This window comes from Fringilla coelebs, assembly GCF_963513975.1.
Source record: "Fringilla coelebs genome assembly, chromosome: 1".
NCBI lineage: Eukaryota > Metazoa > Chordata > Aves > Passeriformes > Fringillidae > Fringilla > Fringilla coelebs.
In genome coordinates this window covers 102,662,589-102,690,382 of record NC_140028.1, presented here as the reverse complement: position 1 = coordinate 102,690,382, position 27,794 = coordinate 102,662,589, and the positions used below count along the sequence as shown (strand labels likewise).

Sequence of the window (27,794 nt, the reverse complement as noted above, 5' to 3'; positions counted from 1 at the left end):
CTCCACATGCCTTCCTCTTTTCCTGGACACTCTGCATCAACCCCCTTCACAAATCCTGTATTTGACTCCATCCTCCCCTCTGAGATACCCTCTGTCTTCCATTTCTGGGTGCTACCCCACTTTTCTGCTTCAGCACCTCAGAGCTGCCCATAGGAGCATCTCAACATTGTTAAAAATTATATCTACTCATAACGCAGGCATAGCTGTGTCACCTCTCCACTAAAGGACATGGGAAGAGTATCGGCCACTGAGAAGCTCAAAATTCAATCCAGCCACCAACAGATTTCAATATACTTAAATACAGAAAGATATAAATAGGTAATAACACTTTCAAAGAGCAAAATCAGTTGTGCAAAACCTGGTCTACTGTTAGCAGTGCTACATTTGATATTTATTGTTTTCCTAATTTCCTGTGCCCAAAGAGAGGCACATATTTCCACATATGGCTATCACTAAGGGCAGGGAGGGGCTCTGGGGGCTGCAGAAGGTTTTGCACCACACTGCATGCTGCTGGCTGCTATCTGTGATGCAAAGAATCCTTGTGAGGGCACCCAGCTCCACAGCTGAATGTATGTGAGAAGTACAATAAAGAGCAGCTTTGGAGACTCCTGGATGCACTTTGAGGAGGCTCAGTTACGATTTCCATCCCCATGCACTACTCATTCAAAATTCAACAGCAACAGATAACCAACATGCAAAACACTCATTTTCAGCAAAACCAGGAAATAGCTTCTCTCCTGATGGATCTGTGAGCACAAATATACACATGCACAACCATTGCAAAGACAATGCCATAAATACACATACCATTACAGTAACAGTGTCATCAATCCCAACTCTGGATATAAACTCGAATGGAAACAAACCAAGAGTATTTTTTAAAATTTTGGAAATATAAAGGATTGTGGTATTATAAATTCCTTGATATTTTATATTTCAGAAACTGCAAGACACTCACATAAATTAATCTACTAATTAATCTCTCTCAGAAGACCACAAACAATGGAGTCAGGGGGAACAGCAGCAGTTCATCAGAAGCAGGTGGCTTTGCTCAGGAGTGAGGTGCAGAAGCCAAGAAATATAAAACAATATAAGGAGAGAAAAAGCTGCTGATGGGTAAGAAGTATGTTCAAAATCAACTAAACGCAATGGGCTCAGTCTAGCAATTCTGGACACACTTAAACCAATCTGTTAAGTCTTGGGTTAATGACCACTTTTCTGTACCTTCATCATGATGTGTATTCAGGCACGCTGCAGTTCATCACTGACTGCCTCAGTATGCAAACCTTCAAGGGATGAACTCTCCTTGGATACCTGAGTTAGTGCTTCCCCAGACTCCCCTGTGCCACCGCTACAGAATTTGACATTTTTAGAATGGACAGGAGTCCAGCAGCAGCTCTTCCTCCTCAAAACTCATTCCTCTGTAGCCAGACAACCAGCACATTTGTCTCTCTACCACAACACATCTGATTTTGTTTTTTCTGTCTTCTCAAAAGCATTTAGAGTTGATTACAGTTCATTATCACTCTATCATTCAACCAAGGTGATGTGGCTACATGCTTTCTTCTCTGGCAGCAACAGCACGCATCTGAAGAGGTCTTTGGAACAGACATGAATCACCTGAATTTAAGGCAATTGCAAACAACTGACAACCTATGCACCCTAATATAGATGCAAGCTATAGGCAAGTCCCTGCGCAATAAGGAAACCATCAGCATACTTTGGTGCTCAGCAGCTGCTGCTGGGGTACAAGTTCCAGCTCTGCCACAGAACAGGGAGAAAGGATGCAAACCCTTGAAGCAAAATAAAATGTGCCTGAGCAAAGCAAGAGGAGATATCTATTGATGGCTGACACTGCAGTACTGCAATATAATGAACAGGCCATTTCAGAACTGCTGACACTTGGCTCCTTTGCCTGTTGTTTCAGTCACCAGCTTTGCTCCACAGGAAGAACAACACAATGACAGAAGTGGCAGGTATTTAGGAAGAGCAAGACTGAAGGATGTGGCTTATCTCCGAATCACAACAGAAGTAAAAGGAGGAATTTTGTTCCTCTCCCAACAAAAGTAAAAGGAGGAATTTTACTGTTTCAGTTTGGAAAGAGCGGGCAATCTCAGATGTATCACTGCAGTACTGAGATTAATGCAGACTGACTGACAGTTCTTGTCCTTGGATACACTTTCTCATTCAATCTTACTCCTACATTTGTTTATATCCTCACTGATGCTTTACTATTTAATCCACCACACAAACACCAAATTCTGGTTTAGTAACATCCTGGCACAACATGAGCTCAAGCACAATCTACATTTTACCAAACACCAACTAAAGCCCTCTGGCATGCTCCTCACCTTCCCTACTGCCCCTCATGCTCCTTATCAGGCAACTGGAAAAGGCTGATAAGAAAAAGATTTAGGCCACTAAGCAACTACAAAGCAAAAGAATCAACTTCTTTATACAACCCACAATTAAACTATGTGACTAGTTAATTTAACACAGGATGTCAAGAGCATGAATATTTCACACCTGTTTATGGAAAAAAAAAAATCCACCCAGGGTTACTGACCAGAAAGATATCACTCTGACTTAAAGGAATTCCTGGAGGGGATGCAGTAAATAGAGCTGCAATGTCTGACAATACAGACTGTACACACTCTTAACTAAAGAAACGCACTCATGTTATCTAGCAATTAAAAAAAAAAAATTGGTAAATACAGTTATGAACACATATTCAGACACATCTTCTCAGAAAACCACTTTTTCAAATGGACCTCAAAGAAAAGCTACATTTTAAAAAAATGCTAATCCTTAAAATTAGAAAAGCACATGTATGGAAAATCATCTGAGGGAAAATCACAAATCTTTTTCAGTAAAAAGTTCTCAAAACAGAGAGCAACAATCAGCTGAAATATCCAGGTAATTTCCTTCCATAAAAGAATTTGTATGCATTCATTTCAGGCTCTGTTTACACACAGATGCCCACAGATGTATCATTAGTAGTTTGAGACTTTGGTGACAAATTATAATGAGAATTTTATAATTAAATATTCTCTGGCATCTGGACATGGTCTATGTGGTGAGGGGCAGCCTAATATCTTGTCAGAGCCCTGGATTAGGATTTTTTTAAAATCAGTGTCACTTGTGGAGACATTTTACCACCCTAACCAGCTGTGTATTTTACTTTACCTACATTTCACTTTTAACCTGCTTTATGTGTGAAATTTCTACCCCCTCAGCCCTAATCCAAGACCACCCATGTCTCTCACCCTTGTAGCCTCCATTCAGCCAGCCAGCACCCACCTTGGCAGTTGCACCCACCAGCATTCCCTTCAATTACTGCTTCTTTCTAGGGAGATGACCCCTAAGCATCAGCTGCAACCTGTTTCCATTTGAAACAAAATACATAAACCCACTATTCTTAAAATATAGTTTTGACAAGAAATTAAGAGTTGCCTAAAAAAATGTATTAACAACCTTCTAAAAATTAATTAGGTTGAATGTCAGCCTGATGACTGGACAATGAAAAGGATGTCTCTCAAGGGTAGTGTTCTCCTGGTAAATGCAAGTTACTCCTCAGTTGTCACACACAACTGAGCACATACAGCTCAGGATATACCCTGAAAATATGAATTGCTTACACTAGCACAAATGCCTTATTTTGTCCTCTGTTGTATATTTTTACAGTGTATTTTATTTATGCCCCTCTTTCTCCCTTCCTCCTCTAGTCCTGAACACATTTAAAACATCCAAGAAAAGTAAAGGTAGCCCCTCTCACACTTACAAGGCATCTACCAAGAGAGATGAGGCGAAAAAGTATCACAATACTGTGACAGAAATGTATCAAACCTACCTGTTCTCCCACGGGGAAGTCAGTGCACAAGGATTTGGGACATAAACACCTGTACCCTAAGCACATATTAAAAAAAGTCTTTGAGGGAAGCAGGTTTGTCCTCTTGCCTTTTACAGGTGATCACTGCACAAGATCTTTCTCACTAGCAGCTTTTTGACAGTTTGATGTTACATACAAGGGCAGTCCTGCATATCATTGGAAAGATGGGGCCAACTGAAAGTTTCCTATTCACAAACAGTGCTGTTTAGAATTAGACTGCTGTCAAGGTTACCCTGATACAACCTTGATATTTGCCTGCCTCATATAATATGCACAACACTTTGCTGCAAATTTGTTTTTATTTCTGTTAACTTCCCTGCAGACACAGTCACTCAGGTAGACAGTCAGAACCCAACCACGGATGTACGTACAGGCAATAAATGTAAAATCATGATGTAAAATAACCATGCATTCTAGAAAGAATTTTGCCCAGGACTCTTTGCAATATCACAGGAAAAGTTTTTGCAAAGAAATATTGCACATCCTAAGGCTCACATCTGCTCTCCTTGTCCTGTCTATGTGCATAGTAACCACACTGAAAACAGTAAGTCAATCCACACACAGTTAAGACATCTCTACTTGGAACTCTTCTACCTTGTCAATAGGAAATTAATATAGATAATGAAAACTATAGCCACAAAAAGCAATTTACATATTTCCTTGCAAGTTTTGAGCTCAATGCATATGCTCAAGGAAAATGTATGTTTTCATAATTCCTACATAAACACAGGCAAACTACAAAAAAAAAACAAATTAGTAGAATACCTCCCAGACTAATTGTATTTATTCAGTTCAAAGATATAAATCCTCAGATTTAGGAGGAAGTCCTTGGCTGACACAAGTCAGGTGTGATGGCTTGGAATCCTCCCTCTATAAATCACGTCCTGTGGCTGGGGCTCACTTCTGCCTGAAGAAAGGGTCTACAGAATCGGCTGCCTGGACTCCGTCAGTCACTGCCCACACAATCCTGATGTGCTTAGTCAGGCAGCAGCTACATTTTTAACGAGATCAAAGAATAGTATGGACTTACCAGCACACTTCCACCAGCCTTTGGCTGTCTAGCTAGGCTCACACCCATCCATTCATCATCTCTGTCTTCCTTACAGGTCTTTCCACAGAGCATGCCCCGAGAATTGCCTACAGAAAAAAAGGGAAAGGCAGCAAGGCAAGGAGACATGAATTTTAAATACCTACCAAAGAATCCTGACAAAAAAAGAGATTTCCCATCAAACATTTGACAATGCTTTTCTTTCCCCCTGCATCCTGATCATTTATTAGTTCTTGAATGCATTAACTGGGGCAATGTTCTCACTCTTAAGTGGCACCATACACATAAACAGCAAAGGACAGACTCTGTTCCCAGCAGCTATCACACTGTTCACAGCTCTACTTAAATGACCCATCAAACCATTAAGTCATGGGAGAGGTATCAGACTGCCACCTGAATGCAATCTTGAAAATGACATCGGGGCACGTAAAAAAAAAATGAGGCTGAGATCTGTAGTCCTGTCAGGCAGCACTCATGAATCCATGACAACTTAAAATCTGGTAGGGTACAAACCACTTAGCCAAAACGATGTCTTAACACATGTAAACTTCATAAACAGAAATTCTACTTAGTGTAAGTACGAAAAGATGAACAATGCCTTATTGTATAAAGGCAGAAAAAGCAACATGTCACCAAGAAAACCAAAATATTAAAATGCTTCATTCTTTATCATCATTATCCAGCAGGCAGTTTTAGATCATAATTTCACTTTAGGCCTCCACCTTCCCCTGCCTCAGACAGTTCATCAGAATAACTGAAGTCAACACTGATCCCATGCAATGGCATACAAGCGGTCTCACTGAGACCACTTTAGTACAAAAAGTAAACTCAAGAAATTATTTGCTCCATTATGAGGGAACCCATAGATCACCACATTACCAATAACACCACATATCATGAGCCCATCACTGCATTGCCTGGGGTCACCTCATGCACTCTGACTACAGAGCAGGCAGCAGCACTCCAAAACACGAACATAGTCACCCACATGCTGAAAAGTCACACTGAAGCAGGTGAAAAAAGGGCAGAAGCTCAGGTTTAGCATGGAAAAATCCATATTTACCTGGTTACTCCCTGGAAAGAGCAAGCAAGGTCATTGAGAGGACACCAGCACCAGTGGGATGTTATTTTGTAATGCTGAAGAGAATAGGACACCTTTGCTAACAGTGTTCAAAATCCATCAGGAAAGGCTGATTGCTGCCTTTCAATATTTTGGGGCCAATTTGAAGTTGGAAGAAGGACTGCTGGCCATGTGGCTTGGATTTTTTTGGTTGCCTCCTGCTGTCCCAACATCATAACTACCCACCTCTCCCCATATCCAGTTCTGTGCATCTTCTGTCAGGGTTGGTATGAACTCGACATTTAAACACTGCTCCTGGGGACTGAACAGAGGTGCTGTATTTAGATTCTGCCTTGGGAGCACCAACCAAGACCCTGGAAACCAGAAACAAAGCAACAAGTGATTAGTTTCAGGAGGAAAGGAGAAAAATCACAAACACCACCAAGGCTCATATTGCCAGAGCTTCACTAGCAAAAACACTTTTCTCAGCAACCTTGTAAAACATTGAAACTGACAAACTGAAAACAACACACACAATAAAGGCAGTGCAGCCTTTGTGCTTCTCCACAGTAAAGGCACAAATATTTTTAACAAATAAAATTTCCATTAGGATTGTACCACATTTAAAGTGACACACCCTCACCACACACTTCCCAAAAGCTTTTAGCATAGCATTAAGAGCATAACAGCATCTGCATCCATTTTTCCTCAGTTTTAGCTACATCAATCCAGAACTGATACACACAGAAGTGGATAAAATCTGAACCTCCTGCTGGCTGCAGTCTTGCCAGGCAGAACAAGATTTGTAAACTTGTTTAGAAAGTGGAGGCACCCCATTCTCAGAACATTTTATATAATTACATCTTGAATTAACAACAGCAAGAAATCAAACCAACAATACAAGCATATCTCCTCCACAACACATTGCTATCAACCAACATTTATCATTAAGGCTGTGAAGACTTTACCTGAACTCTACCTGGATCCCACATGAGATCTACTGTTTCTGGGAAGCACCAACAGCCTGCTCTGACCATAGGGTTACCCTCTACAGAAAGATGGTCAGCACTTTTTAATCACTTGTGCTAGGGTCTAGTTAAACTCTTTAACAACCAGGCTTCTATCTTCTTATGCCCTAAGGGATGCTTTTTGAGGAGGATTACAAGGGAGGCAGAGGTTTTGAAGCCCAAGTATTTCACTGTCTCCTCATTAAAAGGACAATTTTTCTCAAGCGGTTGTGACCCCAGACCTGGGCAGGTGAGGAGGAAGAAGGAGGTTAAGAAGGAGGAGGGCAGCTCCAAGGAGGGCAGTGGGGAGCACCAAGTAGCTAAGTAACAGTTTGGCAATTCTCTTGTACTGTCACACACGACAGATCTCCTGAATGTAAAAAAATCCTCACCAAAGTTAAGCCCAGGGAAGGAACTAAGGGTGACCATCTCCAAAGGGCTAAGGCTCCAGAAGTCCCCTGTACAGACCCAGGCTGCTACCTGGGAGGCAGCAGCTAACCCAGGAGACACTGCTCTTGGTTTAACCACTAAAGAGCTACTGGTGCAAAGTCGGTCTGCATATACACTACTCTCCCACTCACAGATGGACAGCCCAGCACCCACGCCCAAATGGATGTTCTCCCTCTTCTTAACAACTTCTCCCTCACCCTCCAATCTAAAGCTCCATAACAATCACCACTCATCATCACCATCCCAGTATACAAAAGGAGACCCAAGGCACAAGGTGTGCACTTGTCCAGGGCCAACCTGAGTCATGCAAAAGAGCTTCTCCTGCATCAGAGCCTCATCTATACACAACAGGAGCACATCTCCACTGCTGACACACTGCCTTGGATCTTGGATGCAACAAAACTGTCCTGTGGTAAAAAAAAATGGTACATTTACAAAAATATGAGAAACCCCTGTGTTAAGTGACCATTTTTTCTGAGATTTTATAGGCTAAACTGTTTCATTTGGAGAATTCTGATGGAATTGCACTCTTGCACTCTGTAACACATATCATGCTTTCACAAGTAAGGAGAATTATGTCCATAATACTTAAATTGCTAAAACCTACAAAGGCTGCACACTTGGGGAGCAAATGCAAAGGAGCTTGAAAAATAGCTCTAAATGGAAATCCTACTAGGCAGGCAGCAGATATAAAATCAAATGCCAGTCATTTAATTTACACAGGCAATGAACGCACAACATTCACTTACTGACAGTCATGAGATCTAAGAAAAATAAATATTACTAGCCTAAAGAGTTACAGGTTCAAAGTGCAAAAGGAAACACCATGCTTCTATGACCTGTTATAACAGTAAGATAACTCAGGTCACACCGAACTCCAGTTTAAAACAGGTTCTGCTCTAACCTAGGAAAAAATAAATATGATTTAGTAACTAGTGCACAAGATATCTTGGGTTGCAACATGAAAGATAGAGACAATTGAGCCTAAATTACAAAGCATTTTCATCTCTCTTTATAAAGATGAATGGGAAAAATTGATAATTAACTTTTTGCGCAGACTATTGGTATAGATAATACTGCTGTCTTGAGCAATTATACCTTTCAAAAAGAAAACGAACATTGCCATTTCTTCATGTGGACTGAGCAGAACGAAGCAGCCAGTGATGTGTGCCAATGGCAAATTTATTTTGGATTGTCTTGAATGTCCATGCATTCAAATTTGGTATTTCACTACAGCACATACTACATCATCTTAGTCTCATTCTCTCACTCTGGCACCTAAAACTCAGCAGTTGAAGCCTTTGCAGAGCCACTGCTTCATCTAGCATGATCCAAGCTCACTCATGCCCTAAGATGGGAAACAGGAGGTTTTCTGTTTGTTCACATGGTTTTGGTTGGTATTTGTTACATAATAATTACTTTAATTTTATTCAAAGGTTTGAGACTGGAATATTTCCTTTGTCAACAAAAAGTCTTGCTTACTCTTTCACTAGCTTCTGTATGTAATGCCTTAACTGTTGTAAGGAAGTCACCCATTTAACTATCATGAGACTTTTCAGCAGACCTGGACAGACAAGTCATTTCCATCTAAATACTTTGGGACGCCTGGACCAAAAAAAAACACCTATTTGTATCTCCTCTACATATTTAAAGCACCTTTGAAATCTTTTGCAATGTTTAAGAAACAGCACTGCAATCAGAGGAAGTGTATTTTCTCTGCTACTATATCAAATCAGAAATACATTTCAAAATAAAGTCTTCAAGTCTAATAGAATCTTCTCTTATTTCAGTACTGTGGAGTCTTGCCTGGCATGAACACAGAAGATATAAAGACAGACAGAAGTACAGCTTTTCAATATATTCCAAATACCTTAAGCAGCTTTTGTTTAAAATGACTGATTTTTGTGGTACAGATTTCCAGTGCTACTATATGACTACTTGGGCAGTTGGCAAGCAGGTACCAGCAGTTCTCCAGCCTTTTGCCAAAAGGCTTACTATGTGAGTAATACTCTCTGCAGCGATTATTGATGAGTGCAGGTTCTCACAACCATACTATTCTATGGGAAACCCCTAGAATATTAGTGAGTAGCTACATGAAGATACCTTGAAGGGGAAACCCCATCAAGAGAAAGAGCTTACTTTCTATGGAGAAAGGAAGAGAACCAAGAACAGGAGGAGGGGAGTTTGGAGCCATTTCAGCCATTTTCCTTGAGGTGTACAGAAATCTGTAGGCAACAGCCTTGTCCCACTGGCTCTGTGAAAAAAGTACTGGGGTTTAAACCAAAATAGGGAGCAGAAAGCAGAAAGGCCACTTAACTTTCTCTTCTTGCACTTATACTCACATGATCAATGACAAACATCTTAATCCATATTGAAAAAACTATGCAGCTGCAGGGCTGAAATCATGCCACTGAAGGAGTTGCAGAAGCCACTTTTATTGGACAGACAAGAAGTTTTCTTGGCCACAGAGAAATTCACACCACTTTAAAATTACTTCCTGAAGAACAGCAATGATCACTTCCCTGGTGATTGACCCTCAGGACATACAGATTTGGAAATTAAATGTTGCATTTAACAAAAGGAACAGTGAGCAAAAGTGCAGAGCTGACCAATGGCTGGAGAGATGCCAAGCACATTAAGCATCCGACCTACAGCACATCAGCAGTGATTAGACAATCACAATTTAAAGACTGAGGACTGTATGGACCTCACCTGACTGCAGTGTTACTGTGAGGGGATAAAAATCTATAAATATCCTCACACACCACAGCTCATTTCAAAAGCATACCAGAGGAAGGTGCCCTACCATCATATTCCAGTTGAGTTTCTCCCCTTTAGAAAGGTCTGTGTTACTACCAAAAAAAAAAAAAAAAAAAAAAAAACCAAAACCCCAAAACCAAAACCAAAAAAAAAACAAACAAAAAACCAAAACAAAACAAAAAACCAAAACCAAAACCAAAAGCAAAAACAACAAAAAAAAAACCAGTTACTTGAAATAAAACCCTGTATTTCATCCATGACATGCAGAGATGCAGAGCAAGAAGTAGGAGGGCTGGATGATCCATGGCCAATGACAGCAAGCTCAGGTTCCTCAAAATGCCATGGCAGAATCTACAGTATCACTGCTTAGATTATACACACAACACCCAGTCTCCACTGGGTCAATCTGTTCCCACACCTTTGATAAATAACATAGAGAATAAAAATTTTCAGCTCCCCAAAGTTGCTGAATAGAGCTTAAAGACTAAGCTGGCAAAAAACACCCAAGAAAGGATATAGAGGTATACACACAGGATGATAAAAGTGACTGGAACCAGTGGAGAAACAGATAAAGAGACCAACAGTGTTTGTTCAGGCAAGTTATGTAAGAAGAAGTAATAGAAGAAGCAAATAAAAAGTTCAAGGAAAGGTCACCTTTAATATTGAAGCATTCAGTGCATACAACCACCACAGACCCCTCTCAATAAACCTCCAGAATCATAAAAGGACTTTCAGAAGGAGGCAGATGCATGTAAAATATTTCTAGGAAAGTGATGTTTATGCATTAGATAAGAAACACGGTTTCATGAATAGATATGACTATAATAAGCACCTTGGTAAGTCTCACAGCATACGCAGAACAAGGAGAGATCAGCTGCATGTCCTGTGCAGATAAAGAATGCCTGCTTTCTATTGTTTCAAATCGTATGAGAAAGTTTATTCCATCCAATTTTGGACTGCCTTCCTTCTGACTGCACACGAGTTTACATGACCTGCATTACAACACATATCAAGCAGCCCAAGTTGCAGATCAGCCTTCACTACTTCAGCAGCAGCACAAACTGGTGAAGAGCAGGGCTGAAGGAATGATGCAACAGCACAGAAACCAGACTCATTCTTTATTGTAAAACTCACAGCAGGATACCATGCAACTAAACTGACTTTTTCATGCCAGATCATTTTGCCAGAGAAGAAGAAATGGTCACCCTGGACTTGCTGAGAGATTTGAGGGTGTCAGCAGGAAAAGGTCATAAGGAAGGAAAGGGCAAGAGACTAAAGTTAACATCTTATTCATTTTAAAAAAGAAGAATCAGAGATTTCAAATTAGTACCATCTTTTATTTGGGAAAAAAATGTGGTTTTTTTTTTCTTTTTTAACTGTCTGGGGTCATTTCTTGGTTGTTTTTTGAGTCGTTACTCCAAGTTTCATCATTATATCCAGAGAGCAGAAGCACTTCAGCTTGTCCCACCTCTAAATGCAACCAGCCACTTGGTTTCTTGCTGAAAATGACAATGATGGGTAACTGAGTAAACCTGTCAAGATTTACAGCCATAAAACCCACTTAAGGAAGGAAAAGCAGACATTTTCAGAAATACAATAATCTCAGCACATCTCTGTTGAGAAATATTTCTTGATACAAGAAAATGTGCAAAAACAGGTCAAAGGAACCATCACTGCAATCAACTATTGCAGAAAATATCAAAGGCACTGACTGGCTCCGTCATTGTAGTGGCGGCTGAACACAGAGCTCCCAGTTGTAATTCCTGTGTGCAGCAGCCTGACTATTCATTTTTAGCTGATCTAAGATTTCATACCAAATATCCCACCCCCTTTTTTTTCATTCTACATGAATATTTGGCTCATATGAAGCCTGAAAGAATCACCAAACCCTGAACCAGTTTACTGGAAACCTATAGGCAAAAGGTAGGAAATACAGACAGGTGCCTTTGTGGTCTGGGAAAACAAAGAGTTGCAACATTTTATATAAATACATACACACACACACACACACACACATGCACACAAATATGTTCATACACACCAGCACACAGACAAGGCTATGGAGAAAACAAGACAGCTCTCATGATCAGAAGTGCATTAGGTGAGTATCAGCCCCACAAGCAATGAAGAGCAAGAGTTCCCCAAATACCTTCAAATTCTTGAGAGCATGTTAAGATATTAAACAATTTTAGACAGGCAGAAGCCCTATCAGCTTCAGATTTGATCAATCACATTTTTGCAGACTCATATAGTGCTAAACTCACTGGGCAAGCCTTCAATGCCCAAAATATCACTGTCTACAGTTAAATTATTTTAACTACTTCCCACTGCAGTGTACAGAACCAATTGACATGAGAAAACTCTAATCATAGCTCTTCCTTGAAGAAGAAAGAAAAAAAACTTGACATACAAAACCAAACAATAACCCTGACTCTTAAGAGGAGCTTCTTCAGAAAACTGGAAGAAGGCTGCATATACTTTGAAGAGATTCATTACTGACCTTTAGGATGCACACACGCATTACAAGCACGACTGCACACAGCACACTAGAATCAAGGGAACTAAAAAAATACTCTTCTCCCAATTTGTTATCCCAGTGCCAGTTGGGAACAGGATTTTGAAGTACCCATGAAAACAAACTTCCTGGTCTCACAATGAAAAGAGGAGCATTCCCATCAGTGGTGACAATCCTACTCTGATGATTTCTGACTGAGCTGATCCTTACCATATAAAGCTGCCTTTAACCCTTCTGGGTGTTAGGTGTAACATTTTTTTTTATTTAAAAAATTTAATTATCTTAGATATTTGGTTGGTTTGGTTTTTCTTCTTCTGGTGATACCTTGAAGGGGAAACCTCACAGCAAAGGCACCATGAATCAGCTCCATTTAAAAAAAAAATGGAATTTACGTAACTGGAGATTTTAATGTTGAGCACCAGACTTCTAACAGATCCCTGCCTTCAGACAGCAGCCCAACACAAAGTCCAGCATGTTTCTAAATGAAGTGGGGCTATCCCAAAGATTCCTCCCTAGTCCACCTTCCCTTCCAAAAATACCACACCAGTAGATGCTATATGAAGATAAATCATATTATCAGTCGGAATGACAGATACCTACATAAGAAGCAAGAAATTCTACCACTTTTTCCCCACCATACTGCAGATCAGCATTTCATTCACACCATTGTGAATCCCCAACTTGTGTTGCATAGAAGTTCCTTTCAGCCTTTGCAGCCTTCATTGACTCCTGACCTAAGTTAAGCACTGCTTTAAACTGAGATCTCTTCTTCTCTCAGGGCGCTTTTCCTCTATGAAATCTTCTTTTAAGTCCTTAAAAATGAATGCTCCATGAAAGCCACTATGGAGAAAGGCAGAGCATAGAACTACTTGTGAACTAAAGGGTGTGAAAGAAATTCATTTTTAAAGAACTGTATGCCAGAATGAGTAATTTATTTAAACCACAGTGCACCAAAGTTCCAACATCAACAGCTGAATATCTAAGTATAAAAAGATAAAGACACGCTTTATGGATGCTTACTGGCAGCAGTGGCACCTACTCACATGAGAAGGGCACCAGATGACACCAGCTACGTCCAATTAAGAGAAATCACTTTTAATTCTAACAAAGAGCCTCTAACCCAGACAACAAACACACTACGGTCCAATGCTCTTTTCAATCAACAGGAAAACAAGAAGCTCGCCAGTCTGACAAATTTTTGGATGTAGATAAACTTTCTTTCTTCGGCCATTTTTTTTTAAGTTACACAGACATTTCCTCTACAATTTGGAAGCGTCTCTTCAGCCTCCGAAGGAATTTTGTCCCTCGCCAGGCAGAGTGCGGACAGTTTAGCTCTGTGGACGCTGAGCGTGCTGCTCTCGGTGGAAGTTACCGCTATTAGAAACATTTCCCATTAACACGGCAAAACCCATCATCATTCGTATCCCGTGCCTTTTTCGTAGGCAGTCCAGACGATGAGCGGCTAAGTATTTCCCGCGAGGAAGGGGGATCGAGCACAGCGTCGAGACATCGGCTGCGGGCCGGCTGGCGCTTGAGGACAATTAGATGACAATGCCAAGAGCCGGCTGCCAGCCCAGCAAGGACATCCCGGTGTTAGAACGCCTCGCAGCGCGGGGCCCCTGCTCACATTAGAGAAATCCCTGGTGCGCAAGGGGCGCGGAGCCCTCGGCTCTGCCTCCAGCGTACCCGCACGAAGAGGTGGACCGAGCGCGGGGAGAGACCCCGCAGTCCAGGGCGGAGGCGCCCTTCGCGGCCCATGCGAGGGGGCTCGGGTCCTGCCGCGCCGCTGCGGGAGATAGGGCTGTGCCAGAGGGATGGATATCCCGGCAGCGACCGCCGGGCCGCATCCCCGCCGCCACCCGCGCCCTCGCCGATCCCGGGCACGCAGGGGCCGTGCTACTCACCACCGTGTGCTATCATGGTAGTGCTGCAGCACCGAGTACCCAAAGAAGGAGCCGTTCGGACCCCGGAAAATCACGGGGCGACCCACATCCACGTTGTAGGAGCGCACCACGGCCACCCACAGCAGCGTCCACAGAACCCGCGCTCCGCGCTGCCGCGCCTCCGGCATCGTGCGAGTCCCCAGACAGCCTCCCGTACCGAAGCCGCTAAGCGCTGAACTCCGGCCCACCGACCCCACCCTGCCCCCGGCGCCGACTCCAAGGTGGCGTGTCCGGGCGCGGCGCTTTTCTGCCCGCCCCGCGTCGCGTCTCGGCCCGGCCCCGCCGCGCGGGCACCACTCGCCCCTCCGCCTTGGCCGGCCGTGGCGCCGGCGCCCCCTGGCGGCCCTGGGCGGTACGTGCGGTGCCGTGCTGTGCCGGGCCGGGCCGGGCCGGGCCGGGCCGTGCCGTGCCGTGTCCGACCTCGCCGCCACGGCCCCGAAACGCGCCGTGCTCGGCTCTGCTGCCCGGCTCCTGCCGCACCCGCACGTGTCCCGCGCGGCCCCACAGCCTCCCCTCGGTGTCCCTCTCCTCCACGAAACTGCCTGTCAGCTATGACTTTCTTTCATTTTTCCACCTACTCCCCTTCTCGCGCAGCCCCTCCCCGGGTCGGCGCCTGGAGGGGAAGAGGGAAATCACAAAGTTTAGGGCAGAAAGACGTGGAGGAGTCAGTCCTGACTTCCATTAGTTTGAGGCTATCAGCCCTGCTTGAATCTGGCACGCGGAGAGGAATGCTTCTTGAGTGACCGAGGGAAGATCTGAGTTGCATCCCGCCGAAACGCACAGATTTTCTTGGGAAAGGGGAAGCCATGATGAGAGGCGGTGTCTTTTTTCAGGGCAGCAGAAATGAAAATACTTGGGGTAAAAAAATCAGACCAGTGTTTTCCAGCAAAAGTACTTCAGGTCTGAAAAAGAAGCAGCAACCTTCGTGGCTAAGTAAAAGCTGAAAATAATTGTTCTAATACTTGAAAAGTTTGACGATCTGAGGGCAAAGATAATCACTCAAACATGCACTAATAGATGAGCAAGAGCAAATGCAAGAAATCTACTCCAGAGGATAAGACAAGAGTGATGATGACTGTAGGAAAAGGGGAGGGAAGTTAGGTGCTATAAAACCCTTGGGCTCACAAAGCCCACTTTTAGTAAAGTGAAAAGCAGTATATTTTAGTACTCAGGATTCATGTATTTAGAGCCTTCTTGAGGACCAAGCCCAGAATCTCAGAGGATAAATAGCTTCTCACAGATGATTATGAATTTCATATGTTTCTGTTAACCTTGGCTTTGACTATTTAATTCCATGTACATCCCTCATACATAAGAAGGTGCACCAGGAGAAGCAGAGTAAGTCCTGGGACACACAGGAATAGAGGGGCCTGGAACTCTAATACAACAGGAACTGCCACTTGTGGGAGGTCATTGGAGGTTTGCAGCCAGGTCCAGTAGTTCTTGCATATGCACACAATGGTTAATGTGTAATTTGCTTCTGATCACACCAGTGATCTCCAGGGAAGAGTCCTGCATGTTGAGGCTCTTGGAAAGCTGTCATGGAAAACACTCTTGCAAGTCAAATCTTCTGTCAGTGAAAGAAGTTCTTGGTGAAAGAGTAATTCTTTTTCTGCAAATGGTTTGCACCAGGATGTTTTTTCAGTGAGGAGGAAATTCTGGGGTAAGCTGTTTCATAGTATTCATGGGGCTCTTTCAAATCATAGCCTGCTTCTGCAAGGGAGCATCCACGCCAGGAGGAAGATTGATCTCAATCATTGCTTTTGAGCATCACCCTCAGAGCAAGTGCTCTGTGCCACATGTAGGTGTTGCTGTTCAGAGACTGCCATTTTTGATGTTGACTGTGATGCCGGAAAGCAAACATTAACATAGAAAATTTAAGGGAGAGGTTAAATAGAAAAGTAAAAATTACAGAATTTGGTGGTGAAAATAATAAAAATTTTAAAAAAATAGAGGAATAGATGTTTCCAGTCACCAAGGTGTTTTATATTAGGCTAATATAATTATAATTAGTGGTAAAATTATTTAGTGTTCTTGTTCAAGGTGGCTTGTGAAAAGGATGGAATAGTGTGAGTCTTCCTTCATCTAACTATGATCAGGGTTATGAAGAAGTGAAAAATTTTCAATCAAATTTGAGTGGCACAATGCTCACTATCAAATAATAAGGGAAAGTCACTCTATCAGTAACTTTAGCCTTAGGTGTATGATCAAACTGCAAGAATTTATTTGTTTATTGGTGCATCAAGTGAAAACAGCAGAGCATTTATGTCATATTAGCAGGGAGATTTATAACATTTAATAGAAAGATTTTCACAGGGATTTAATAACTGTGCAATCAATATGGATAAAATTAATCTGATTTAGGCAGAAAGTCAATATGCCTCCATTAAGCAAATCCCACAAATGACACACAATCATTAGCACTACAAAGCCCCATCTCTGCCTATTGAAGCAAGAAAGTGTTGGGGATTTTCAATTAATTACCTGGGCACTAAATGGTGCTCAGACAGCTCTCAAACCAAGTTAAAGGAAATGTAGATGATACGCTAGAGAGAGCAATGTGTTCATCCTTCTCCAGAGGGAGGAGGGAAGCAAAGCAACTAGATGAGGTGAATGGAACACTTGTCTTTCGTGTTGTAGAGTGCTCTCAGGTGGACTTATTTCAGCTAGAAGTGAAACAAAAAAAATTGTGTCAGTCTATAAAAATGTCAGCTCTCCGTTCTTTGCAAGGAAGAGTATCCAGGGAAAGGCTAGGAATATGGTACTTCCACCCTTTTCTTTCTTTTATTGCACATCCAAATACTGAAGTCATCTCACAACATTTAATCCAACAGGAATTTTGTCAGTCCAAACAGAAACAAAAATAGAAACTGCCTGTCTCAGTGGTGTATATTTAGCTGATAAAATTCTGGCATGACATTTATAAAAGCAATGGGACATCCAACAGCAGCTTCAAGGACAATAAAAATGTACAGTTAAATGAATATGATGGTAAAACTAAGGGGTGAGAACAGAGAATAATACATTAAATCTACATTAAATCATATACCACAGAATTCCCTCCTCACTGAACCCAAATCCTGATACAAACCTTGTGTGAAGGAACCATTCAAACCAGGAACAGGTATAATAGGCACTTCTATATCTCTGTTCTCACTGTGTGAACCTTGATGTTTCTATCATCTAGAGAAGCTCCATACCTGCGCCATAGGGCTAATTTGTACTTTACACCTAACTATATTAATTAAACACTGTATTTTATATTAATTAAACACTGTATTTTGGCAAGACTCAGTCTCCATATTAGTTTATAAATTAGAAACATTATCTGTAAATTGAGAATCAACAGTGAAGTAGCACCCTTGACAATACTTTTAATTAATAGTAGAGCTTGGGGAAAAAATGTCCAATGCAATAATGCTGTGGCTGTGGAAAGAAAGTGAAAATTAAAACAAATGCCCCATATCTTAATTGCTGAAAGATTCAGCTGTATACAGACTTCATTCATCAAGAGTAAGCATTAACAGATAAGTTGTCTTCCTGAAAGCTTCTCCACCCAAAATGGCACTTCAAAGATGATTTATATATATATATATATAAAGATATATTTGTTCCTGTACTGCACATAGTGAACTCAACATTGGTTTCCTTACTTTTACCAATACCTTGCTTAATTTGAAGTTAATTCTTCACACGTAATTCTACTTATTATTTGCCTTTCTTTGCATTTGCATCAAAGTAGTGCTGAGGTTAAAATTTTACCGTCTGTTTCCCAGCAGCTTCTATGCACAAATAACTTCATTTCCATTTCTCACAGGGACCTACAACTAACAGCTGCTGTAAGCTTATTTGACAATCTTTTTTGAGCCCTGCTGGTTTGGGTGCAGATTTCTCTTCCTGGCCCTCGGCTCCCTCCTGCTTGCTCTTAGCCACAGGTGAGGAGAGGATGTGCTGCTGAGTGGGGATGGGATGACACCTCCTTCTCCCACCCTGGCATCCATCTCATGGTAACAATGAGAAGGCATGCCATCATCTCATTAATACAAAGGCTGCTGCCTCTCCCCATCATTATTCATATGTTTATGTCAGTACATGCTCAGTATTAAGGAGGCTTTAACTGAACTTGTGTTAAAGGTTTCCTATTGCAGTGGTGAGCCTTGCTGATTGTTCCCATGCATTCTTTGTATTTCTATGGCAAGTGCTCAATACAAGGAAATCGGTAACTCTGTAAATCAGGTCCTAAAGATAATACTGCAGTTTATTTTCAGTCAGTTCCCACAGAACTCTCTGATCTAACCCGCCTACAGACTCAGCTGAAAAGAGTTCAGGAGACCAAACTTAGATGAGATGTTTTCCTGACACTTCTTGTAGCTCTTCTTGCCTACCAAGTAAAGAGCATCCTCTTCAATTCTTCTTCCACTGTGGCTTCATTCTAAAGATAGATTGTGCTTGCCTCCCCATTGAAGGAGAGAGAAATGCTACCAACTTTCTTTGCACTGCAAGGACAGTGGGAGAGACTTCTCTTTCTTTTCAAGACCTCATCACTGTTGAAGTTGTCAGAGAGAGGGGTGCTCCTTTGTAAGAAATATATAAAAGGAGTAACAGTAAAATACCAAAATATTTATATAGATACATAAAATATTAGCAATATACGGTATTTTGGATAAAGAAGAAACTCTCCCTTGCCTACCAGAGAACTAGCCTGTCAATTACTACAGCCACACTGAGAGGAACTGACTACATTTCTACTGGAGTGATTTCAGTCTGTCAGACATCAAATAATTTCAAGCATCTAGATTTAGAGGCAAAATCTGGACTGCTGTTGTACGAACTATACCTTTCTACATTATTCCCATTAAATTAAGGAGACGTCACCCTCAATTTCTGCATCAAATGCTAGACTAATTACTTTTGTTGGATAACATGTTCAGGTCAAGTTCATGTCTGTGGTCCTGCGCTAGGAGGTTTAACCCTCAGGCCACTGAAAAACTGAGTGAGGTGTTTACATTGATATCCTCACATAATATATCAATTTAATTCTTGCTTTTCTCTTCTTTCATTTGTCTGTAGGTAGCTCTCCAGCGGGATAAGTGAGATGAGATGAGATGAGATGAGATGAGATGAGATGAGATGAGATGAGATGATAAGATGATAAGATGGAAAATTATTCTCTTGCTGGTTCTTTTATTTACTGTTGTTAGCTCTTTGGCCAGTGTCTCTTACCTTTTTTATAGGCCTTGGATTTTCCAAACAGATTGAGAATCCTAAGTTTCACCTGCATGGAAGACAGATTCACAGAATAATTAAGTTGGAAAAGACTTCATCAAATGATCATCAAGTCCAAGCTATGACTGAAGACTACCTTGCCAGCTAAACCATGGCCATGAGTACTGCATCCAGTCTTTCCTCAAACACCTCAGGGATGGTGGCTCCACCATCTCCTGGGCAACCCATTCCGATATCTAATCACCTTTTCTGTGAAGAATTTCTTCCTAATGTCCAAACTAAGTCTCCCCTGGCAGTACATAGGACTGTGTCCTCTCATCCTGTCTCTTGTTTACTGGCTATAGAGAACACTAAGATCACCCATGAGCCTCCTTTTCTCCAGGCTAAACAACCCCATTTCCCTCAGCTGCTCTTCACATAACTTGTTTTCCAGACCTTTCACCATCTTTGTTACCCTTCTCTGGACTTATTCCACTACTTCAACGTCTTCCTAAATTGAAGGGCCCAGAACTGGACACAGTACTTGAGGTGCTGCCTCAGCCATGCTGAGCTTCCTGCTGGCCCACTATTGCTGATGCAGGCCAGGATGCCATTGGCCTTCTTGGCCTCCTGGGCACACTCCTGGCTCAAGTTCAGCTGCTGTTGACCAGCACCCCAAGGTCTTTTCCCACCAGGCAGCATTCCAGCCACTCTGTCCCCAGCCTGTAGCACTGCCCAGGGTTGTTGTGGCCAAAGTGCAGGACCCAGCACTTGGTCTTGATGAACCTCATGCTGTTGGTCTCGGCCCATCAATCCAGCCTGTCCAGAACCCTCTGCAGAGACTTTCTACCTTCCAGCAGATCAACACTCCAATACAGCCTGGGATCTATGAATCTGCTGTTGGTAGACTCAATCCCCTCATCCAGATCATTAATAAAGATATTAAAGAGGACTTGGCCCTACACAGATCCATGGGGTGCACCACTAGTGACCAGATGCCAACTGGCTAAGCCATTGCAAATCTTGGAAGGTACGGAAGCTGGTGATTTAATCAAAAATTACCTTCCAGCTATAAGACCAGAGTGGAAAGAGAATTTTCTGAGCCTCGTATACAAAAATTAATTGTCACTCCATAGGTATTTAAGGGATTTATTTTCTTAAATTGTACTCTTTCAGCAGCAATCTAGTTTTAGTGTACCAGCCATTTTTTTATTCTCTTGAAAAGTATACATTAACACTGCACTTAAACACTTGGCCTGGCTTTCAGTACTGGGATTTATTTCAGTCTGATTTAGGTAAATTTGTGCCATAAATGCATCATATTTATAAAACATTTATCATATGCTGTATACCAGTGACTGAAGGAATTTTTCTGAGCCAAGTAAAAGAAACATAAATCCGTTGGGTATTGTAAAAGCAGGGCCCCCAAAGAAGGGAGAAATTATGCGTCTAACTCCATTGGTATCAGAAGGCTGGTTAATTACTTTATTATACTATATTATTCTATATTATATTACACTATATTTCACTACATCTTAACTGAATCTGCACAAGCACTCAACTCACCTGAACAGAATCCTGTGCCTGTCTGCCGACCGACAGTCTGCACATGCGCTTGGCCCTGAGAGGCCAAGGAAACAAAACCCCATCCTCTGGGTAAACAATCTCCACATTGCATTCCACTTTGGCACAAACACGGGCAGAGCAAATGAGATAATAATTGTTTTTTCTTCCTCTGAGGTTCCTTGTTGTGATTCCCAGAAAATATCCTTGGGAAGTTGTGCCTTGCGTTTCTCTGTAAAGAGAAATGCAGCCACAATGGGGTAAATTTTTGTTACTTGCTTGGGGTTTTTTTCTTTCTTTAGTAGATCCAGATCTCTGCATTTTCATACTCATGTAACAGACTTCTATTCAACAGTGTCTGTTCAGCTATGGTATGTGCTTCATTTAAGTACATGCTTAAATATGACAATATGCTTGTACTTTATTGACCTAAGGGGAACTGAATGGCAGACCTGAAACCAAGCACATGTTTGGGGTGAACAGGTGTAGTGGCTAACAGCTGGCCTGGAGGCCTTACAGTTTTAATTAATCCTAATTATAATTTTAAAACTGAAATGTAAGTAATTATATAGTCACCCTAATTATATAGTTTGACTGGTCTGGGCCTTTGGGGAGCAGGTCTAGGCCATTGGGGGCAGGAGCAGCCATTGCCCAGTTACTCAGGTAGCAACTAATTTACCCAATCAGAAAAAAATATGTGGACTTCCAAAACTGCATAAGGCAAACAGCTCTCAATAAATGTCGGCTATTGTCACATGAACATGGAGTTTTGTGTCATTGCTTCTGTCTCAACTGTGATGAGTGGTGAACCCCAACATGATTAGCAATAGCCCAGGCATGGGGATAGCAGCAGAGATGGAGCCCCAGTGAGGCTCTGAGAGAGCTGCCAACAGCCAAGAGCTGTGGAGGAAGGTGCTGGAAGAGCTGCAGAGGTCCAGACCTTGGAAATGGAAGCTGCAGGGGACCTCATCAAGATCATTAATAAAGATATTAATGATCTTCTTGTAAATAAGACTTTAATAAAAAGAAGCAACTGGAGAAGTGGGGATGCAATTTCCTACAACTGAAAGAGAGGGGGCAGAGACCCACGGATTACCCACAGCCACAAGAGCCGCAGGAGAGACGCCACAGGCACTACCCACTGGAGAAGCAGCAGAGAGAGGGAGTGAACCCTTGGGCATGTGGGCTGGGAGGATGGGCAGGAAGCAGAGGGATGGAAGACCGCTGTCTGGGACCCCTCTCCCTGTGGCACTGCCCAGCTGCGCTGCCGCCAAAGCTCCCCCGCCGCCACTATTGGCAATGCCTGTCTTGCGGGCGGGTTCACCCATGCTGCAAACGCCCGAGCTGCTGCTGTTGGCATCGAGTGCGCGGGCACAGCGCCTGAGCCCGCTCGTGCCACGGCCGCTGGTGCCATCTCTGTACTTGTCACCCCATATTGCCGTCGGCACACGTGGCACACTTCTGCCCGCAGACGATTGGGATACGCAAGCAGCGCATGGTAGGCCCACTAGCGGCTATGGAGCACCAGCAGAACCTGGAAGTCGAGTGGCGCTCAGCGCCCTAAGTGCTGATGCAGAGCTGCGAACCTCTGAACCAAGAAGTGCTGGGGGGAGGCTGCCAGCACTTGGTACTGAGGGACACCACATCATACCAGATTCACAGCTAGGGCTTGAAAAGCCCAAGGGACATTTTCTGTTAATATATTCACAATAACCCAGTCAGGGGGAGCTGAGCTACCACACCTTTGCTGACCTGTGAGAAGATGCTTCCGCCACACTGCCTGTATCAATTAACATCTCTACATGTGATCTAGTCAGCTCTTGGAAACAGATAAAATTAACAGCTATTGCAGAAGGAGATGTCAACAGTGCTGAAAGGATTTCTGTGCCCATGCTTTCATTATCATTGGCTGGCCAGCAGCCTGTGGGTGGAATGGTTAAAGCATTCCCAGCACTGGACAGGTATGCTCCATTTCAGTGGCAGGTCTTCTCTGAGTTATGTCAGTTAGCCACCAAATATGGACTGGGGTCTCCAGCAAAAGCAAGCTACCGATGAGATGACACCTTTTGATATCAAGCAGATAGCAAAGCTGCTTTGTACCCCAGTCCAGTATACGATGTTCAAGTGCACCTGGCAGTGATATGCAGAGGACCAGGGGATATGGAATCTAGAGGTTCCGCAACAAGATCCACAATTTGGGGCAGGAGTTGCTCAGTTTATGGGACTACCCCCTGTTGACAATCCACCATTACAGGCATGCTTGCATCCTTTAATATTGGCACAGGTCAAAGACTCGGGAATACAAGCCCTGTTGAAGGTTGCAGGCATGGCGACACTGACTCAAAGGTATTCTACAATTAAACAGGGCCCTAAGGAACCATATATACGTTTATAGAGAGGTTAAGAGATGGTCTGACCCTGAGTGTCTGGAATGGGTGTCTACACATTCTGGAATGGGTTTTTATACCATATCAACCTTAAAAGACAGCACCTTCCCTATTTGATTTAATTGCTCAATTAATTATTAAGTGTCACCAAAGATGTATATAATTAAATGCCAAAGATCCTGCAAAAATTATTATACCTGTTGCACGGGAATATTTTGAATGGTGCTTTGCAAACAGCACAGCACTGAAAAGTGCTTTACAAAATTACTCAGGACAAATCACCTACCACCTACCTAGTCATAAGCTGTTGCAATTAAGTGGGTCCACTGCATTGTCACTGAGACCAGTACACCATTGGAAGGTCTCACTGTTTTTACTGATAGTTCTGGGAAAATAGGGAAAGCCATTGTGACCTGGAAGGAGGACAAGGGGTCTCAACTGCAATGATACTGGACCACTCCAATTGCTGGAGTTACATGCTATCACTATGGCTTTCCAACAGTTTCCTCCTACTTCCTTAAATATTGTAACTGATTCTGCCTATGTCGCAGATACAACACAAAGCTTAGACCAAGCTTTACTGAAAGAAAATAATAATGCTGCACTATTTGAACTGTTGAAAGGTTTGTGGCATACAAACTCAGAATATGTCCTTATTATATTTTACACATTTGGAGTCATACTAATTTGCCTGGTTTTATAGCAGAGGGTAATGCTCAGGCCGATTGGATAGCTAGCCCTGCCTGGACAGCACCTCAACCAGATATGCTGACACAGGCAAGAGCATCCCACAGCTTTTTTCATCAAGGTGTTAGAGCATTACAAGGGCAATTCTTACTGACAAACAGGCAATTCTTACTGACAAGCAACCTTGTTAACTCTTGTGCCAACTGTCACATTACACCACTGCAGATGGGGGTAAACCCCTGTGGTTTGAGAGACTTAAATGTCTGGCAGACAGATGTGACCCTTGTCTCTGAATTTGGACACTTAAAGTATGTGCATGTTTCAGTGGACACCTTCTCATCAGCCATATGGGCCTCAGTCCACACTGGGGAAAGAAGCCGTGATGCCATTGCACATTGGCATTCAGCCTTTGCTGCTGTAGGTGTTCCCTGTACAATAAAAACCAATCATGGTCCAGCATACATTTTGCAAAATACTCAGCAGTTTTAAAAACTCTGGGGTGTGTTTTACCACACTGGTATTCCTCATTCCCCTATGGGACAGGCCATTGTTGAGCGTGCCCATGGCACCTTAAAACGCATGCTTGACAAACAAAAGGAGAGAATGTGTGGTGAAACACCACAGAGTAGGGTAACTAAAGCACTTTACTCTTTAAATCACTTAACAGTACCTGCTAATTCTCAGAATCCTGTCATTTAAAATCATTTGTTATCAATGCAATCTTCTAGTGATGGTCAGTCACCCAAACCTAAGGTATTGGTAAAGAACCTCCTTACCAATAAATGGGAAGGTCCCTAGGACCTTGTCACTCTGGGGCGTGGGCATGCCTGCATTTCCACAGAGGCTGGCATCCAACAGGTGCCTGCTTGGTGTGTGCATCCTGCTCTACGCCCTGCTCAAGATCACACCCAACAATGTCTCCCTGACAATCCCGCAGCAGATGTTGTAGAGCAGTAATTGGAGCGACACTTTCACACCACTGTAGGAAGATGTGGGACCAGCGGAATGACCTCTACCTCTACCTGTAAACTTAGTCTCAAGAAAACAGACATTTTGGGAACAAAACTGGACTTGTACCTTTCAATGGAAACCAACCAGCAAAGCGTTACACGTAACTGTTTTTAAGGTTTGACAATTTGAAAATAATTTATGTGTTTGTAAATTGTTACCCATAGTAGTTTTTAAGTTTTAACAGTTTTCTAAGAAAGTTGGTGTTTGTCATAATTGGATTTTGGTTGTGAAGAGTTTGCAGCATACCACCCTGTGAAGCTGTTCCTGATGGCTCCCGGATTATATCATCATGATTGTTCTGTACATTGTGCTGTGTTTGTCACCCTGTCTGGAAGGGCCCTGCAGAAGATGGCAGACACTGCCTTTGTATTTAAAAACAAAAAGGGTCACAGCTAACAGCTGGCCTGGAGCCTTACAGTTTTAATTAATTCCAATTATAATTTTATAACTGAAAGGTAAGTAATTAAATAATTACCTTAATTATATAACTTGACTGGTCTGGGCTATTGGTGAGCAGGTCTAGGCTGATGGGACATGGGCAGTTGGCCGGGACATTGGCCATTTAGCTGGGTGGCAACTAACTTAGCCAATCAGAAAAAAATGTGTAGACTTTCAAAGCTGTATCAGGCGAACAGCTCTCAATAAAAGTCAGCTATTGTCACATTGAACATGGAGTTTTGTGTCATCACTTCCATCTCGACTGCAATGAACAGGGATTCAGACTACCTTCCATACTGCGAACAGCAAGCAGTCATCATAGTTTGCGTCTCTCATTCTCTGACAGCCAGCATGTGGTCAGAAATACAGTTTTGCTGTACATATTCATATAGTATATATTTTTAAATGTACACACACTTTGCAAGTCAAACACACACAGGCTTCTTTTTTGTTCACTAGCATTGGTCTCACTAGTTACTCAAATGGAACCTCATTACCACAGCTCAGGGATTGATGGATATTTTAAATTCTTTTATCATTTTATCACCATAAAACAGGAGATACACTTTAATTTGGCCATATACTATAACTAAATCTTCTTCTAATTTATTTTGTTATATACAACTTACAAGAAAGACCAGCGGATAAAAATGTGTAAATCCAAAAATAAGCCATGTGGCAACACATTCCAAAAGCACATGCAACATGTCTCAGGCAGTTACTCCTAAAATTGCCACACCAGCTCCATGTGCCCTCTCTTAAGCAAAATGATGAAGAAATTTTGTTTGCTTTAGGTCCATTGAGAGATGCCCCAGAGGACCACTGTAAGAAAGGGGACAGGTTATCAAGGCACTTGAGCCATGGTTAAGGAAAAGTGAAGCTCCATTGGTGGACAATTCAGAGCACCCAAAGCTGGGCTTTCAAGAATGGTCAAGAGATAAAACCTCTCTCTTATTTATGACTACACAGAAACTCCAGAAATACTAACCACCCTACACCAAAACTAGCTTCTAGTACCTCCTAAACAATGACTGGAATGCAACCATATATATGATACCCCTAAAACATAATTCATGGAAATCCTTAATAATCTTGATGTGCTCTTAATTAGACTTGCTTGACAGCATTGTTTCAGTCTCATCTAACTTAATGTTTCTTGACCATGTAGTGAGCTCTCACCCATGGCTGAATTTTAACCTCGGACTAGGTGAGGCTGTTGAATGAATTAAGCAATTTGGAGAAAAATATATTGCCTGCTTTCAAAAGACATTGTTCCAGGCTACAGTTCCTTTCTATAATATTTTTAATAACTTAATGGGGATTATAAGTAATAGAGTTGAATGCTGAAATGGTGACTTTTTACAAGAGAGCTTTTTTGTAGAAGACTACCTCTTTACTGCTAACCCTGCAACTTCTGAGAAAAGTGCTGGGCCAACGAGAGAAATACATCAAAGAGAAATGGTAAATCAAATCCTCCTACCAGTTGTTGTTTTCTCTCCAGGATCAGGAGGGGAATAGACCTGCCACAAAAACTGCACTTTTTTTTTCTACAGCCACCTCAGGTTGTCAAGAATTTGCATACCTGAGACACAGTGGCACAAGGGATTGTTATTACATTTTTTGTAAGTAGCTGAGTCCTAGCCGCGGTCAGTATATGAGTTGCAAACCACCAACAACTTTTCCCCCTTCTTCTAGAGGATCCCCAGAAGAATGGGACAATTTCCTAAGGAGAACCAACATGCTGCTATATTGCAGTGAAGATGATAAATCATGAGATTCTGAAAGCATCACCTCTCATGAAAAAATCCCACTGATTTCAACCTTGAAAGAC

General features: G+C 42.3%; 1 protein-coding gene across 1 annotated transcript in view; it reads right to left on the bottom strand.

Moving 5' to 3' along the window:
* The window catches only part of ITGA9 (integrin subunit alpha 9), a 226,119-nt gene extending 211,280 nt beyond the window's left edge, over positions 1–14,839 (bottom strand). The window contains exons 1-3 of the mRNA XM_084226021.1: positions 14,634–14,839; positions 6,244–6,371; positions 4,920–5,026 (exon numbers count right to left, since the gene is read on the bottom strand). Coding sequence (XP_084082147.1) covers positions 4,920–5,026; positions 6,244–6,371; positions 14,634–14,800 — 402 coding nt within the window. The 5' untranslated portion in view covers positions 14,801–14,839. The remainder of the gene's footprint in view (positions 1–4,919; positions 5,027–6,243; positions 6,372–14,633) is intronic.
* Positions 14,840–27,794: the final 12,955 nt, after the last annotated feature.